Genomic DNA, 17420 nt, shown 5'->3' with positions numbered 1-17420 from the left:
TCTGAATAGGCAGAACCATTGAAGATTAGAGCACCAGTGGACAGAGGTTGATATCCTAATGGAAATACTGACATTTTTATACTCCTGTGCCCCCCAGCCCCCCACTTCTAAAACACAATTGCACTAACCCAAGACATGCAGAAATGTCACTACTTTATGGGTGAAAACTACTGAGTGTTTGCTCACTATAAAACTGTTTTCCTGAGCCTGGTTTGCATATCCTTCAGTTTAAGATAGAAGTTTTGTTAAAATTACAAATTACTGTAATTTGTGCAAATTTTATTTTTGCCTTTGCAGATAAAACAATGGGAAGTGCCATTCTTTGGTGGAGCAGCTTCTCTGTCAGACTGGTGTCTGTCTGCTTGCTGTGTGCATCAGCTGGAAAGCAATGTCAGATCCGAAATGAAATGGCTGACTGCAGTCACCTGAAGCTGACTCAAATTCCTTCTGATCTCCCAGACAATATAACGGGTTTGGACATCTCTCATAATCAGCTAAGAGAGCTTGGTCCTGCAAATCTGACCAAGTACAGCCAGCTGGTTTACTTGAATGCAGGCTACAACAGCATCTCTAAACTGCAACCAGAACTGTGCCAAAATGTGCCCCTGTTGCAGATTCTGAAGTTAGGACATAATGAACTGTATAAGCTCCCTGAAAGAGCCTTTGCTTCCTGCACCAACCTGACTGAGCTCTATCTAGGATACAACAGAATATATATAAAAAATGAACCTTTCAAAACCCTGGAGGTAAGCTTTTAGAAATGGACCTTTTCATATAAAAAAAAAAGTAATTGGGCAATTGGTTGTATTTTCTAGTGTGTGTACAGCTGGCTATTTACATCTGAAATACCCAGCATATATAACCTTCATTGTTTTTCTAAAGAAAAGCCTTGTGCTTTCTTGTGAGTACATGCTGGAGTCTCATCCATCCTTATAAGTTAATGCTCTCCATCCCTATAGCATCCCATTGAGGAGCTTTTCCCTACATCCTTTCCATCTAGGATTTGTGCTGGGAGAATAGGAGCAGCAGATGGTGTATAGCGCAAAGTAGATGGTGTGGAATCTCAGTTATCTGTGGTCCAAAAGAGGTAGCTAGCCTAAATCCTCGAGGTCAAGGTGTAATTACTCGGACCACGAAGGCCAGTGCTTAGGCTGAATGTAGTGTCTCTCAGGACTTTGGAGATTTAGAAAGAGTAAAAGCCTTTTTATTCTACCTTTGTTTTTTCCTGGGACTTTACATGTGAAATATTTTTCTCTGTAGCACCTATGAGGTTGGGGAAGAAGCACAGGAGGCAGGGAAAGACTATTGCATTGTCTTTGCACCAAGCAGAGACTCATGGAAAAGGAAGAGCCTATGGATAAAAGAAAATAGAAACAATGTGTGGTTACTAATTGTTTTACAGTGTTCTAATGAGCATCCATGTTGTTTTGAACAAGTTTGAACTTTTCTGTTAAACTCAGTTTTCCAGTTTGGTTGCACAGAATGTACTTGCTTGCATTTTAGGGCTGCTGAATCTCAGCAGAGTCCAGACGAGTGCAGCCACCTTCAGTGCTGTGAGCAGGACTAAAGTTCTGGCCTTCCTCCCTTTGCTGCTGTCCTGCTACTGGTGAAGGCCAGGCCTGGGCCACCTCAGGGCACACACATTCTGTGGAGTCACCTTTAGGATAGCATTTCCCTGCAGGGGCAGGAGGAACCTGAGCACCTGAGCACAAGCTGGAGTGTTCCAAGGCCTAGGGGACTAATGTCCATAGGCTGCTACTGTGCAGCCTCCTCACTTCCATTCATGGGGGTGGAAGACGAGGTTTAATACTGCAGTGATTTTAACTGCAGCAAGCTCTAGGATTTTGCTGTTATCACTTATTTGGATCAGGAGGGCCTTCAGTGAGTTAAGGAGTTTTAGATAAAGTAATTCTTTGGTTTGGCGGTAGATACTTAGTAGGTTAAGACTGAACACAATGAAAATTATAGTTGTGGAGGATATAGAAGGCTTTTTCCTGCAGGAGCTTGAAAGCTGCCATATCTCTGTATCACAACGTTACTTTAATTGTAGTATTGCGACTCATTTCTAATAAATGATAGTCTAATACAAAATTTCAAAATGGTTTCATATTATATGAAATAAAAAGACTTTTATATTTTTCTGTTTGAATTTTCTCTCCAGAACCTGAGGACTTTGGACCTCTCCCATAATTCTTTGAAGTCAGCAAGCTTAGGATTGCAGCAGCAGTTGAAGAACCTTCGTGAGCTCATGCTTAATAGAAATCAAATCACTGTGTTAAAAAGGGAAGACTTCAGTTTTCTTAGCAACACCTCATTGAATAGACTTGATGTGTCATCAAATCCATTGAAAGAGGTAGGAAGCATTTTGGCAAAAATTCAGCAGCTGGAAGTATGAAATGGAACTATCCTGATTTATCCTTTGATTGAATGACATTTACATTGCATTTTTGTTCCCCCGAGGTCAAAGATAAAACCCTTTTATTGTACACAGCATTGCTCCTGACCTCCAGTGAGGGCAGAAAAAATTATTTTTCTTCCACTGAAATCAGCAAGAGCTGGTTCCATGCAGATCAGAGATCTCAAGCAAGAGCTAGCTCAAGTAGCTCTGTAAGTCCTTACAAAGTAATCTCTACGCAGATGCTGAAGGTGAACATTTTATTCTGACGTACATTTTATTCTCTGTGCTAGGCTGGTTATGCAATCTAGGTCTCACTTCCTAGTTTATGAGTTGTACCTGTGGGGTACCCAGAGAAATAATAATTGCAGAAATGGATACTCACTCTTTAAAACAAGTGGGTGTTTTCTCTGCCACCTACCTCACAGGCTGTTCTCCCTGATCCCTTTCTCAGTGTTGGAATATAATTCTTGAAGAGTAATGGTAAGTGTTGCAGCTCTAGACTGGTTGACCCTCAGGATATGAACACAGAACTTAGATTGAATTTGCATTAAACTTGCTTGTTTGTTTTTTGTGGATTTTTTCCTTCCTGGCCCCTACTCTCCCATCCCCTACCCCTAATTTATTGATCTGTAAAGAACATTTATATTGAAGTAATACTTCACAGTGGTACAAGCTTGTAAATACTTCTTACCCTTGGCTTCTTTCATCCCTCTTTCTGGTACAAGCTGTAACAATGCCATGCACCTGCTCCCTGGAGAAACTCTACAGACTTCTTGACTCAGTTAGCTTGTAGTCAGGCTGTTCTCTGCCTGGTTCAGCCTGTGACTGCATGTATGGCCTGACTGGCACAAAGTTACAGTGCATGGTAGCAGTAAGTAGATGGGACTGCTCCTTTTTTGGGTAGTGCTACTTTATGCTGGTTTAACCTGCTCTGATTTGACAGTACTGTTAGGTGAAAAGAAGATTTATGCATTTGAATAATTGTAAAAAACTGAGTATTTGAGCATTCAGATGGTTACTGAATCAAATGAGGGGCCAGCACTGTGATGGAAGCTTGTGATTTATATTGGGAAGCAAGTGTGTAGTGTCGCATTTCATGAGTGTAGCTTCTCCTCACAAAAAAACCAAACAAACCCAAAAATTCCCCTGAAAACCAACCAAACAAAAAATCCCAATGACTTTCTTCTTTTCAGTCTTAAGGTATAAATAACTTTTTTTTACAGTATTCCTTGTTTTGCAGTAGTATATTAGTATCCCTAGGAGATACCAGTATAAGAAAGCTGAAGAGATTTTACTTCTAGTGAAAGAATTCTACTAGCTGGAGATACAATTGTAATTAACTTGCATCTCATGAAGTTAATTTTCTATCTTCTAAAAGAATAATAATCATAATTAAGATAACCATGTAATAAATTTTGGAAGTGTCATTACAGTGAGTATAAACTCCAAGAAGTGGTTGAAGATGGCTGTAGGAAAAATATGTGTAGGAGTTATGTTCTGAAAATCTTGTTTGAAAACCTTTCCAAATGTTGGCTTTACAGAGTTTCTTTCTTTTAAAATCTCCTTGTTTAAGTCAGCACTCTCTTCCTTTCAGTTTCACAGAGGATGTTTCCATGCAATTGGAGATCTGTTTGGCCTCATACTCAATGACGTTGAACTCGGTGAAAATCACACAAAGAAACTTTGTATGGAATTATCAAATACAACAATTCAGAACCTCTCACTGAGCCATGTGAAGCTTTCATATGTTGGCAAGTCAACCTTCCAGGGACTCCATGGAACAAATCTTACAGTTTTAAACCTTTCCCAAAATTCTCTGTCTCTGATTGAAGATGACTCATTTCAGTGGCTTTCAAGTTTGCAATACTTAAGCCTGAAGCATAATAACATTCATGTATCTTCACGTTTGTTCTACGGCTTAACCAGCCTCAAACATCTGGATCTGACAAATTCAGTTACTGGGAAAATTGAAGATTTTTCATTTAGTTGGTTATCCCACCTGGAGTACCTTGTAATGGATAATAACAATTTTCCAGGAATTACCACTAATACGTTCACAGGCCTGAACAAACTGAAACACCTGAGTCTCTGTAACTGCAACATAAACTTACAAAGGATAACAAAACAAACATTTTCATCACTTGCTAATTCCAGTTTGCAAGTTCTCAACCTCACGAAAACACGAATCTCAACAATAGGAAGTGGAGCTTTTTCCTCCTTGGCACACTTGAAAGTTCTTCATCTTGGTCTCAATGAAATTAGTCAAGAGCTCACAGGTCATGAGTTTAAAGGTCTCACTAATATCAAAGATATTTATCTTTCCTATAATAAAAACTTGACTTTGCAAAGTGAATCATTCATTTTTACCCCAAGCCTTAGAAAACTGATGCTGAGGAAAGTAGGTTGCAGTAACCTGGCAATTTCCCCTTCACCTTTTCATCCTCTACAAAATCTGACTGTCCTGGACATCAGCAATAACAATATAGCAAACGTAAGAGAAGACTTGTTTGATGGACTTCACAAACTTTATATTCTGGATTTGCAGCACAATAATTTAGCCCGACTTTGGAAACATGCAAATCCAGGTGGCCCTGTTAATTTTTTAAAACATCTTTCCAACTTGCATATTCTTAATTTAAAATCAAATGGGCTTGATGAGATCCCAGTTCAGGCTTTCAAGGGTCTGTTTCAATTAAAAAACCTGGATTTAGGCTCAAACAATTTGAATTTGCTTCCAGCAACTCTGTTTGCTGACCAAGCCTCTCTGAAGTCATTGAACCTTCAGAAAAATCTGATAACCTCAGTCGAAGAAAAAGTGTTTGGCCCAGTTTTCAAGAGCTTGAGAATACTGGAGATGGATTCCAATCCATTTGACTGTACCTGTGAAAGCATTGCTTGGTTTGCTGATTGGCTTAATGTGACCCAAGCAAAGATACCTGGATTGAGGTCTCAGTACATTTGCAACACTCCACCTAAATATCACAGTAACCTGGTGCTGCATTTTGATAGCTCAGCCTGCAAAGACAGTGCTCCATTTAAACTTCTGTTTGTGATCACTACCACCATTGTGATGCTAGTAATTTTTCTGTTCTTATCATCCATTTTGAAGGGTGGAGAATAACTTTTTACTGGAATATTTTAGTAAATCGAATACTTGGTTTTAAAGGACTTGACCGAAAACAGGAAAATTTTTATTTTGATGCCTAAGTTATTCATGCAGAACAGGACAAGAAGTGGGTGTCTAAGAATTTCATTTCTCTGGAAAAAAATAACCACTTTCAAATTAAGTTTTGTTTAGAAGAACGAGACTTTGAAGCAGGCATACCTGAATTTGAAGCCATAATTAACAGTATGAGAATGAGCAGAAAGACTATTTTTGTTGTGACTGAACACCTCTTAGAGGATCCCTGGTGCAAAAAGTGAGTAGAATATACAATTTTACATGTAAGGGATAACATTTCTAAGACTTTTTTTTTTTTTTTTTTTTTAAACGGAAATTATTATTGCTAAGTAATTTAATTAAAAATACTGTTTATTAAAAAATACCATGCAAAATCTACTTAATATATTTACTTATGTATCATAACTTCTGGATAATTCCTAAATTAATAGTTAATTGCTCCACATATACACTAATGGAAATTTCTGTCAATGGAGATCTCTCAATCAATGTATTTATTTTCAAAAGCTCAGGATGTCACTTGTGCATATTGCTTTCCTTAAAATCAGGTTTGAAAAGGAGCAATAATGGGTGAGATCACTGTAATCCAAATATTACTTGTATTTGTCTTTAAACACATCCTTTCACCATTCGTATGTACTGATCTTGAAAAGACAAACTTTGCTAAATAAGGTTATATCAATACCAGTAGTCTCAGTTTATATTTTTAGAGGATTATTTTTCTTTAGGTATAAGGTAACTAATTTAACATCATTCTTGACAATTTAATGGCATAGAGTAAATATTAAGACCCCTGTTCAATTTCAGTCCTTGAATTAGCAATATGCTACTATGTGAATTATCAGAACTTTGTTATTTTTTCCTTCTACATGAAAGAAAACATGCATTTTTGTCTTATTTTTGCTCCAGTTTTAAGGTGTATCATGCTCTTCAGCAAGCTATCGAACAAAGTCGAGACTCCATTATATTGATCTTTCTTCATGATATCCAAGATTATCGATTATATCATGCACTTCACCTGAGAAGAGGAATGTTCAAGTCTCGTTGCATCTTGAACTGGCCAGTCCAGAAAGAACGAATTGGTGCATTTCATCAGCAATTACTGATAGCACTTAAATCTAATAGTTAAGTGCATTGAAATTGAAATTGAAACGGAGCTTTGAACTACAGACTCCCTTTGTTGCATATTTTCTACTACTGAAAAACTATCAAGTCTTCAGAAAAAACTTTTAGAAGTTTGTCATGCTAGAAAAATGAGCGTCACTGTAAGTTAAATTTACTTGTCTATATTAATGTGCTTCTTGATATTTTAATTCACCTGCACTGAAGTGTCATGATAAAATGGATTCTGATTTGATAGTAAGTTCAGTGTGTACTGAAAATGTGGCAGAAATTCAGAAAATCAGTGAGAATGACCAATGTTCTAAGAAGAATGTCCATCTGAGGTAGTCCAGAAGAGACACAGACTCTCTGCTTTAAAGGGATATGTAAAAGAGAATGCAATAATCATAAAACAGTGAATTCTGTGTAGAAGATATTGTGGACACTACTGCTTGCTTTCATAACAAAAGGGGAGACTCAGTGAAATTCAAACTGGAAAGCTTTCCATGTGAAGCACAGTAACATGTAAAATTATTTATATAGTTGAAACCCAGAAATGCATCAGAGTTGCAGAGTTTGAAAACCTTTAAGAGAAAGCCACAGAAACAAATTTCACCATATGATCAGGCTTTTCAGAACATGCAGTTGAACACACTTATGTCTTCTGTGTAAGCTAGTACTGGTGACAATCAAAAACACATTTTCCAGTTAATGAGGTAACTGATTTAATAAATGTGGCATGATAAAAAATTTTTTTACTCTTCAATACTGAAATTCAGAGAGCTTGTAGAAGGATATTTTTACTGAGAGATATCCAATAATTCTTTGAATACACATAAAACTATATTCAGGGCATTAAACAGAACTAGGAATCAATATAAAATGTGGTCAAGGAACAGCTGGTGCCTCCATATAGAAGGAGTAAAGGCACAGAAATTTAGGTAGCATAACCAAAAAACAACTTTGTGGGGAAGGTGATGCTGCTATAATTTCATTACTGAAAATTTTGTTACTGGTGAAACAGCAATAATAAACATCCCCCCAAAGCAGTTTTAAAGCATATCCTGGTTTGGGCCAGGATAGAGCTAATTTTCTGTCTTGTAATTTTTGTTTCAGATGTGTCTCATAAGTAGCTGCACTTGCTGAAATTAACAGCAAGTTTCTCAGTCAGTGTCTGCTTTTAGGACTGAAAACTTTTGATGTTTAGGGTTACAGATGGAGAATGGTGTTCAAAACCAAAGCCATTGCTCTGGAAATAGAAAGGGAGTGTAGTAGTCACACCTGCAACCCTCCTTTAGAGAGGAACAGACAAGAGAAATAACCAGAACTGACCAGAGTATTCCATCCCATATGGGTCATACTTGGTACAAATTTGAGGCATCACAAGGGTCAAGCCCTTTCCTCTGTGCCTTCCGTTTTGCCCTTCGCCCTTCTTCACCTGTTCCTGTTTATTTTAACATCCTGGGAGGATTATGTCCATTGGTCTGCCTGTGGTCCTGATCCATGCCAGGCTGAATCTGTGTGTTCCTGCCTCCAGCTTCTGACTGCTGATGACTCCAGGAGTCCAGCCTGGACTTTCCCAGGGCTGCCCTGCAGCCTTGGTGGTGATGTGAGAGTTATTGGGGGGAGGAACCTAGTATTGCTTTTCTGTATATTTGTATATATTTAATGATTTTTCCTTCTTTACTATTAGTTTCACTAAAGCTGTACAGTTTAGTTTCCAACCCATAAGTCTCTCTCCTTTATTCTCTCTCCTTTCTTTATGAGGGAGGAGAGGGGGATTTCTAAATAGAGAGCATCTATCATTCAGTTGATTGCCAGCCCAGCATTAAACTGTGACAGATTTATGGTGCCAAACATGGCTTAGGCTAATTAGCTTGAGCCCAGTTAAAATTTTGACTTATTTACCTGAATAGTTTGAATTCCAGCTCCAGTGGAAGGATACCAAGATGGGTTCACTGGGTGGGAATCAGACCTTTTTCTTTGGAAATTTTACAGGGTTGGAAATTAAACCAATCATGCTATACCTTTGCTATTCAGGGTATGTGATACGTGCCTTTGTAGCTAGGATTAGTGTTGCTTTATGTTTGTGAACCTCCTGGTGGGTACTATTAATATAATTCAGATGGTGCTGAGGAGCAAGACAAAAACCATAATTATGAGAATTATGAGAACTCTTTGGAGATTGAGAGTTGCTGCTCGGAGAGCAAGAGCTGCCCCTTGTAAAGAGAGCACTGCTGCTTCTGCTTCTGCTTCCACAGCCACTGCTTGCCCCCACAGGCAAAGCCACAACTCGGACATGGCCGGTGAGCATCACCAGCCCATCTGCTGCAGCTGCTGCCTCCCCCACACACAGACACTGCTGCTGCTCAGAAAGCAAGCCCTGCTACCGCTGTAAACACCACAGCCTCTCCCCCTCAATCCACACAGCTACTCATCGGCCCTGTGACTAGGAGAAAAGTAAAATAAAAGAAAGCAGATTTTAGCCTTAATCCTTCAAAGTCTGCACAAGATGACCGGGTGATCAGAGGACATAACCTCTCCTCGTAAAGGAGATAAAGCAGAGTTACCTGAGGAGGAGGACTCGGAATCAGAAGTATACGTTCAGTCCTATTCCATGATGGACCTGTGTACTCTGAGAAAGGATTTTGGCCGTCTTTTAGGAGAACCATTCCTCAGTTGGTTACTCTGATGCTGGAATGAAGAGGCTGGTACCGTAACATTAACTCAGAGAGAAGCCAGGCATTTGGGATCCCTGGCCAAAGATGCAGGTACTGATCGGGAAGTTGGTGAAAAGGCTAAAACCACCAGCCTATGAAGATGACTTGCCAGCTGTAAAGAAGAGATATCCCTATAAAGAGGAAATAGACTGTCCACAGGTCAAGGTAGCCACGTGTGATAAAGCTATCAGATAGCTGAAAGAATTTAGCTGTATGAGATATAATTTATATGGATGAGATTCTAGTCCCTTATCATATGCCATGCCCTAAGCCAATGAAGCAAAGTTTTGTGCATACTGCCCCATCCCCATTTAACCATACACTATTGGTAATGCTATGGGTTCCTGGAGACATGGAACCAACTGTGGGTGATGTGATTAAAGCAGCACCAGAATATGAAGATGCTGTTACAGCTTCTTGTCGGGCCTGAGTCTCAGCTGTAAAGAAAATGACTGAAAGGAAATGCCTACCCCATTTTTCTCAAACAGGGGTAGGAGGACACATTGCAGCCGTTAAGAGGAAACACCCTCCTAGGAGACCAAATTGAGAGAAACAAAATACTGCAAGAGGTATTCTATGGTCAATCCTCAGTTTGGTGAGGAAATGAAAAAGTGGGATAAGAAACCTACTGTTGCTCTACAGACACAAGTATGTGAGCTAGTAGGTAAAGCAACTAAAAAAGGAGGTCCTTCTAGAATGACAGCTGCTCCAGTCTCCACTATGGAGTTACCCAATATGAGTATGTTGGTGACTCAAGATCCCTACACATCTCAGGTATGAGTAATGGGGATGCTAGCCCCAGGAATGCATGTGTTGCCAGTGCTGTATGTGCTCAAGCTTAGAGGTGCCCTGCCTTCAGCCATGAGGAGAGGGACAACCAAACTTATTGGACTGTGTGGATTTGATGGCCTGGAACCTTAGAGCCACAGAAGTATAAAGCCTTGGTGGACACTGGTGCACAGTGCACCCTAATGCTATTGAATTAGAAAGGGACAGAATCCAACACTGTATCTGGAGCAATGGGGGGATCTAAAGAACTGAGTATTGTGAAGGCTGATGTGAGTCTCACTGGAGTAAGGTGGCGAAAGCACCCTGTAGTGACTGGCCCAGCTGCTGTGCATCCTTGGTGTAGACTACCTCAAGGGACATGACTTCAAGGACCCAAAAGGGTAGTTCTCCAGTGTAGCAGCTGTAAAGGCTGAGAATACAGAAGAGCTGCATACTTTGCTTGGCCTTTCAGATGGTCCTCCTGTTGTGGGGTTGCCAAAAGTTGAAAACCAGAAGGTGCTAATTGCTACTTCAGTAGTGCATTGACAGCAGTATTGCACCAACAGAGATGCTGTGATTCCCATTCACAAGCTGATCCAGCAACTAGAGAGCCAAGGAGTGATCAGCAGGACTCATTCACCCTTCAGCAGTCCTACATGGCCAGTGTGAAAGCCTAACAGAGCGTGGAGGCCACAAGTGAGCTGTTGTGGACTAAATGAGGTTACACCACCACTAAGTGCTGCTGTGCTGGACATGGACAACTTCAGTACAAACTGGAGTCAAAGGCAGCCAGGTGATAGGCTCCTATTGACATTGCTAATGCATCTTTTGATATTGCTCTAGCACCAGAATGTAGGTCACAGTTTGCTGCCACCTGAAGAGGTGTTCAGTACACCTGGAATTGGCTGCCCTAGGGGTAGGAAATACAGCACTACCATCTGCCATGGACTGATCCACACGCTACCCTGAAAAGGTGTGGAGCTCCAGAATATCTACAGTACATTGATAATATCATTGTGTGGGGTAACACAGCAACAGAAGTCATTGAGAAAGGTAAAAAGATAATACAAATTCTTCTAAAAGCTGAATATCAGAAATGTTAGTGATTGTAAGGTTACAGGTAGAGTGAGAGAAAAAATTCAAAAGTAGACTGATTTAAAATTTTTGTTTCCTTTTTTTTATGACTGCATATAGTTTTGCCTTTGACAACTAAAAAAATAAAATGTAAAGAAATCAGAATTCTGTACTTCAGTTTCTTGTATACTAACCTATTTTGATTTTCCTTAACACACTTTACAGAAACATAGTCTAGCCGACAAGTGCCAGAACACTAAGGTTCAGCCATACAATCAATAATGTTTGTAACTGGTAGAATCTATTAGAGTGTTTGAGCACAATTTATTGTAAATTAGACACTAAACTGTTACTTATATGTTCCTGTTATATTTAACTGCTTCTCCAAGGACCTTATAAAACATCAACAATTTCTAGCAGGTGTGCAATCTTTCTGTATCTCAGGAATATTTTTAAATAGCTTTTTTTCTCTAGTATTTCCCTCATCAATTTCAGTACCACCATTACTCCAAAAATGCTGTTTTACTGCTTTAGAAAACAGCTCTCAGAGTGTCCAAAACTTTGCATTTTAAGCAGCTTTTTGCATGATTTGTTGTATGCATAGATAAAAAATGTTAGGTTTTAATAGGTTTGTATCATCCTAGTGTGACAAAAAATGTAAATGAGATAAATAATTAATGAAATAGATTTTGCATATGCCAGATGAGTGAAGGGTGTATAGACTGTCTTCACTTGCTCAGGAGTCCTGAGTGAAAACAAAATGGGCTTTGTTTGCAGTTGAAGTGATAGATGATGATTCCCTAATTACAGTAATAGGATTATTCCCATTGTGATGCTTTCATCTCATCTTTCTGACCTTTACAAGTGAAGTGACAAATTCTTCCTTTGTGCTTAGGCCATGAAATTTGAGGAGGCAAATCACTAAGGATGGGGTGCCAGGTATGCATCATGTCGACTGTTCTTTCTCTTATTTAAAGACTAACATGTGAAACGGTCCCCAGGTTTCCTAAATCTATAGTAGCAGAATTTCTCACTCCACATCAATATAAATTGCTAGAAAATGCTAGAAGTTCACATGAATATTAAAAAATACATAAAGATGCAGAGAATACATGGAGAAATGCTGAGGTAAAATGTGGTAAAAAAGGTCAGGCTAGATCAAATGTCTTTTTCTAGCCCTTAAGCCATGACAAATGGCAGTGTGTCTAAATTTTACGAAGATTTTTTTCTAATTACTACTAATGCCACCAAAATTAGTCTCAGAATCTTGAGAAAAGGTGTTATGGATGCAAAGTTGTCTAAAACTGCTAAGAATACTAACTAAAGGGACTGGCTACTGAGTGAAAATAATTTGTAACTATAAAAAAATGCTGATGCTTTCTAAGCAGGTATCTTAGTATCTACATTATGTTTAAAATAATTTACAACAGAAAATGACATTATAAAGGCTAGCAATGAGAATTAGACTGATCTTAAACAAACCCACAAAAGCAATAAGCAGAGGGCCATTGGTAATCATCAATTATACTTGATATAAAACTTTCTTATGCTACTTTCATTGTGTCTCAGTCAAGGCTTTCTGGCAGCAAGAGGAGTAAACACAGAGTTCATACTGCTGTTAAATTTACGTGGGTTTGTGCCATGAGATTTGGTCAGAATGTACTGATTTCATTTTGTAAGAAAAAAGGCTGAGGATATCTTGATTATGAATCTCAATCTTGTACACGCTTGTGTGTGTCCCAACCTGCCCGCTACCTGTTAGTTGTAGTAGGAAAGGGACTTTGACCCTCTGCTGGTCTCCAGGCTGCTTGGGATTGTTGGTAGCATCTCTCCAGGCGCGGCTGTTCGTCCTCGCAGCTCCCTTCTGCACCTGATGTGGTGCAAAAAGGCCTTACTGGGTCAATCTGGCTCCTGGTTTCTGCCAAACCCTTTCGGCACACAAACGCCTGCACCACGCAGAGGAAGGTGCGGAGTAGGAGTGTGCCACCCTGGCCCTTCCCCTTGGTTTCTGTCCCTTAATATTAGGTGGGATTTTAATTGAAAGAAAACACGCCAGGCGTTAGATCCTTAATTCACAGGCTGCAAGAGGATCCTGCCCTGTTCTTTCGCAGGACTCTCGGGAGCGTGGGCTGATAGCGGCCCGCAGGCCTTTCGCACCCCGCGGAGGCGCGCACCGCCCTCGGCGGGGTTTGTTTAGCCTAGCAACGCCGGCGGGGCCGGGACGGGCAGCTCCAGCCGGGCTTACGGGGCGGGAAGCGAGATCCTCGGGCTCCCTGCCGCCATGAAGGTGGCTGCGCTGGACGTGGGCGCCCTCCTCGCCAAGTTCCGCCGTGGCCCCGCCGCGCCCGGCCCCCGCGCCCCGCCGCCCCCCGTACAGCGCCCCACGTCCGGCGCGGGCTGCGCCCCGGGCAGGGCAGTGTCGCCGGGGGCAGCAAGCGGCCGCTCCCCGCGCCCGGGAGCGGCTGCGGAAGACAAGGAGCCTGGGGGTCGGACGGGCGGTAAGGCCCTGCTCATCACCCTGCCCGACATCGGGGAGGAGGCGGCGGCGGCGGAGAGCGACGACGAGGAGCAACCCTACAGCCCTCGGCGCCTCGGGTGAGTGCGCGTCCCCTGAAACCTGGGGCGGGGGGAAGGTGTGCACTCTCCTGTCGAGTCCTCTCCTTCTCCATGAGGTACCTCCCTTCCACCCAGACTTTTCCGCCTCTGCGTGTCCTGGGGGGTTCTGACCATCCCTTCCTAGGCGGGCATTTCCTCGCTCAGGGGCTCTACGGAAGCACCTTCAGGAGCAGCAGCGAGGGTGTGCGCAGCGGCTGCCTTCGGAGCCGGTAGGAAGCAAAGAGCTGGGCTGTGCTCGGGATCCCGGTTGTAAGGCGGACGGCTCGGTGCTGAGGGGAATGGAGGTGAAAATGGAAGAAAAAACTGCTCTGTCCTCGGGGGAACAACGCCCCGGGCTTGTAGGGAGAGCAGCCAGGAGGGGTGCGGAGCTCGAGTAGGAATCGTAAAGGTACCGCATGCAGGTGTGTGAGTCCGTCCCGAAGTTGCAGCGGTGCATCAAAGCAAACATTTGGTCACTGCCTCTTAAAAATGTTAAGTGATATGAATAAGGGATATATGGGGGATATGAAACTTCGGGTGCTTCTGTCCCTAATCTTCATGCTACACCTTGAGAGTCTTTCGGTTTTGCTTAACGTAAAAGAAGGTATAGGTATATGTTAGGTATACCCGCTATAGGATTCAATTGGTGATGTTTTGTTAAAGCAAATATATAGTAAAGTTGAAAGTTTCTTAGTATATGTAAAGCAGGAGAACTTGTTGGAGTCAGTAATAGTCAATAATAGTTGTATTGGTATACTATTTTGTACTCACAAAAAACCGCCCAAAAAACCCGAAACAAAGCACCACTGTATATATTACTTGTTCATCTATAATCTGTAATACTAAACTATGCTATTTTATATTACTGATCATCAGAAAAGACACTAGTATTTTGCCAGGTACCAATAGGATTGAATATATTTTTGAAAGTTTTTATCTCTTCACGACTGATACCTCTTTATTATGTTGTTAAACTTTAAGATGAACTTTAGAACCTCTACTTTTAGTTTGTTTTCCATATAGCTTCCATGTAGTGTATTGAAAGCAGTCTTCTGGTTTTTTTAATCAGTTTCTAGCTCTTGTCTGATGGAGAAATTGTTCTCATTCCCCAGCATCCAGCACCCCAGCATCATTAGAGTAGATGTGTTAGAAGGTAGGCACCTATCTTGTCCTTTTGGAATCAGTTTATGGGATTGATGTCTGTCAGTGTGGCTGATGTGGTTTTTAATCTGCTGGTAGTGTTTGCCTCTAAGTTTTACTAGTGATGTCAAAGTCACTGCTAACTCTGGTTTGAAAACAAAAGTTGTCTTTTTTAAAATGCTTTTTTAAAGTGATCTGCTGATTTCAATGCATGTATCTAGTAGTTGTGTTGTGAGGTGCAGTAATTATTCATTCACATTCTCATTTATCTACCTCATGTAAACTGTAAGCATTGCTTAACCTGATCCAAGTTCCCAGCCTTTTTAGCCTCGCTTCTGAAAGTGTCTCTCTTGTGTTTGTAGCCCTTCTCTTACTCCAGTGCATCTTTCTAGAGCTGCAGGCACAAGATCTGCAGTGTTCAGTTTGTGGACACAGTAAGGTTTTACATAGTGGCAAAGGGATGCTTACCATTTCTGTCTCTGTGCTTTCCTGATGCTGACCAACTTTTTGTTGATGACCTTGGTTGTTACTGTATAGAGTCCATGATGTCTCCAGGATTGCTGTCTGACCTATAACTGCCAGTCCCAATGTCAGCACCATGTAAAGGTTCTTTTAGATAATTTTTCCCTGGATTTGGTAGGTATTTATAAAAGTATACTTTTATCTAGATATTTGTACATTTATTTTGGCAAATAGTAAATAATTGAAATACTCTAGTTGCCTGATAACTAAACTATGGAATACTGTGAGATTTATGAACACAAGCCCTCCCTAATATACTACTTCTGTTTTCTCCTACATCAGAATAAATTGTGATCTCTTTCGGGCTTACGTGTTTCTTGCAACTGTATAGAAAATTAGCTGTTCTGGTATGAGGTGTAATGAGAGAGTTCTGTTTAGAAGGCATTTGATGCTGTATATAAATAATACCAGAAAAATCTTGTGTTCTTTTGTGTGTAATTTCCCACTAAGTTGTTTCTTTTTCTTTTTAGTACCAGAAGTAAATCTGAGTATAATGCTGTATGAGCTGATACTCCTGTTGAAGGACTGATGACTTTTGTAATTAGAAAAATTAATATATGAAACTCACTTCTAAAATAAACTATCTGATTGTATTAGGATGAAAAGTAAGCCCTATTTCATTAAAACTGTGCGGCAAAATGTTTATTTCAGCTTGCTATTGAAACACTTCCAACTGATATCCCCTTATTATCTCCTAACAGTTATACTTTTGTATGCATGGTGGCATTTCAAATATTTTATTCATAGCAGTCAAGCTTATTCTAATAAGGTATTGTGTGTCTTCAAAAAAACAAAACCAAACCAGAAAGATGTAGAAGCAGGAATAAGATACATCAGTTTGACAAGGAAAGTCTATACCTCCACATTAGCATTTTTTAATTAGATGGTTCCACTTAAGCTTTTAGAAGAAGCATCTTAATTAAATATTGAACACTTAAGTATTCCTTGCCTAGAGCTCAGATTTGAATTTGTGAGTTACAGAATATGATATTAGATCATTGATAGATACACATAGGAAGTTTTTCTTAACCTAAATGAAATTCCTCTGAGACAAGTTTTATTGGTGTTTAAATGTTTCATAAGACATTGTCGATGACCACTGTACCTTCATTACTAGCAATATAACTAGGAGTAATTGGTTAATAACTGAAAGAATCTACAATATGTCTTACAGTTTTTTTCTCAGGTGCTGACAAACTGAAAATACATCGAGAGAGTAAAATAGTGAAAATATGGCACAGATTTTTTTCCTGTATTTCCTCTGTCTGAATTTTCTGAGCTCTGCAACTACACACAACTGCTCCTAATACTGTGTAAGGCTGAGCTATAGCAGTATGTTGTAGGATTTTACGGTTACTGTTTATTTACAGTGATTTTATATCCTTCTAGTCAAATTGAAGGAATGGAAATGAAAAAAAAAATTCTTCAAGTGGAGGAAAGAAATCCCCTTTTATTACTATTCTTTGAAAAAAAAATATTCAGCTTTATAACATAATGAAATTGCTTGGAAGAACAGTAAGATGTCTTATGCTACATCTCCCACAATATGCTGGTGACACCAAAATATGTAATTCCTCTTTAACAAACAATATTATTGATGCCCTAATATATTACAATAACTAGATGAGATAACAGCTGATCTAAAGATTAAGTGGGCAAGGATTAAGTTATGTTGCTTAAGAGTCGGTAATATTTTAGAGTTTAATTGCAGTGTTCCCCATTTTCAGGATATTGCTAACACTCGGTACAAGAAGGGTAGCTTTATCTATGGTGTAAAAATGTCAGTGTCTTCTAGCCCAAGCTTTGGCCTTCAATACAATTGATTTTGAAAATGTGGATAGAAGTAACTTGATGAGCTGCAGAAGATGATGGAAACTTGGAGTCCTTTTTTCCTATTTTGACTACTAAAAGCAATAGATCT

General features: G+C 40.1%; 1 protein-coding gene across 1 annotated transcript; it reads left to right on the top strand.

Annotated features, from left to right (window-relative positions):
- The first annotated feature begins 302 nt into the window (after positions 1-302).
- On the top strand, positions 303-6717 carry TLR3 (toll like receptor 3). The gene is given in 5 exon segments (XM_008491852.2): positions 303-746; positions 2162-2353; positions 3993-5481; positions 5484-5817; positions 6489-6717. Coding segments are annotated over 5 exon segments (2685 nt in total). The 5' UTR covers positions 303-305.
- Positions 6718-17420: the final 10703 nt, after the last annotated feature.

This window comes from Calypte anna, chromosome 4A (assembly GCF_003957555.1).
Source record: "Calypte anna isolate BGI_N300 chromosome 4A, bCalAnn1_v1.p, whole genome shotgun sequence".
Taxonomy (NCBI): domain Eukaryota; kingdom Metazoa; phylum Chordata; class Aves; order Apodiformes; family Trochilidae; genus Calypte; species Calypte anna.
Note: the sequence above shows the minus strand (reverse complement) of the source record. Positions and strands in the feature narration are given on the sequence as shown.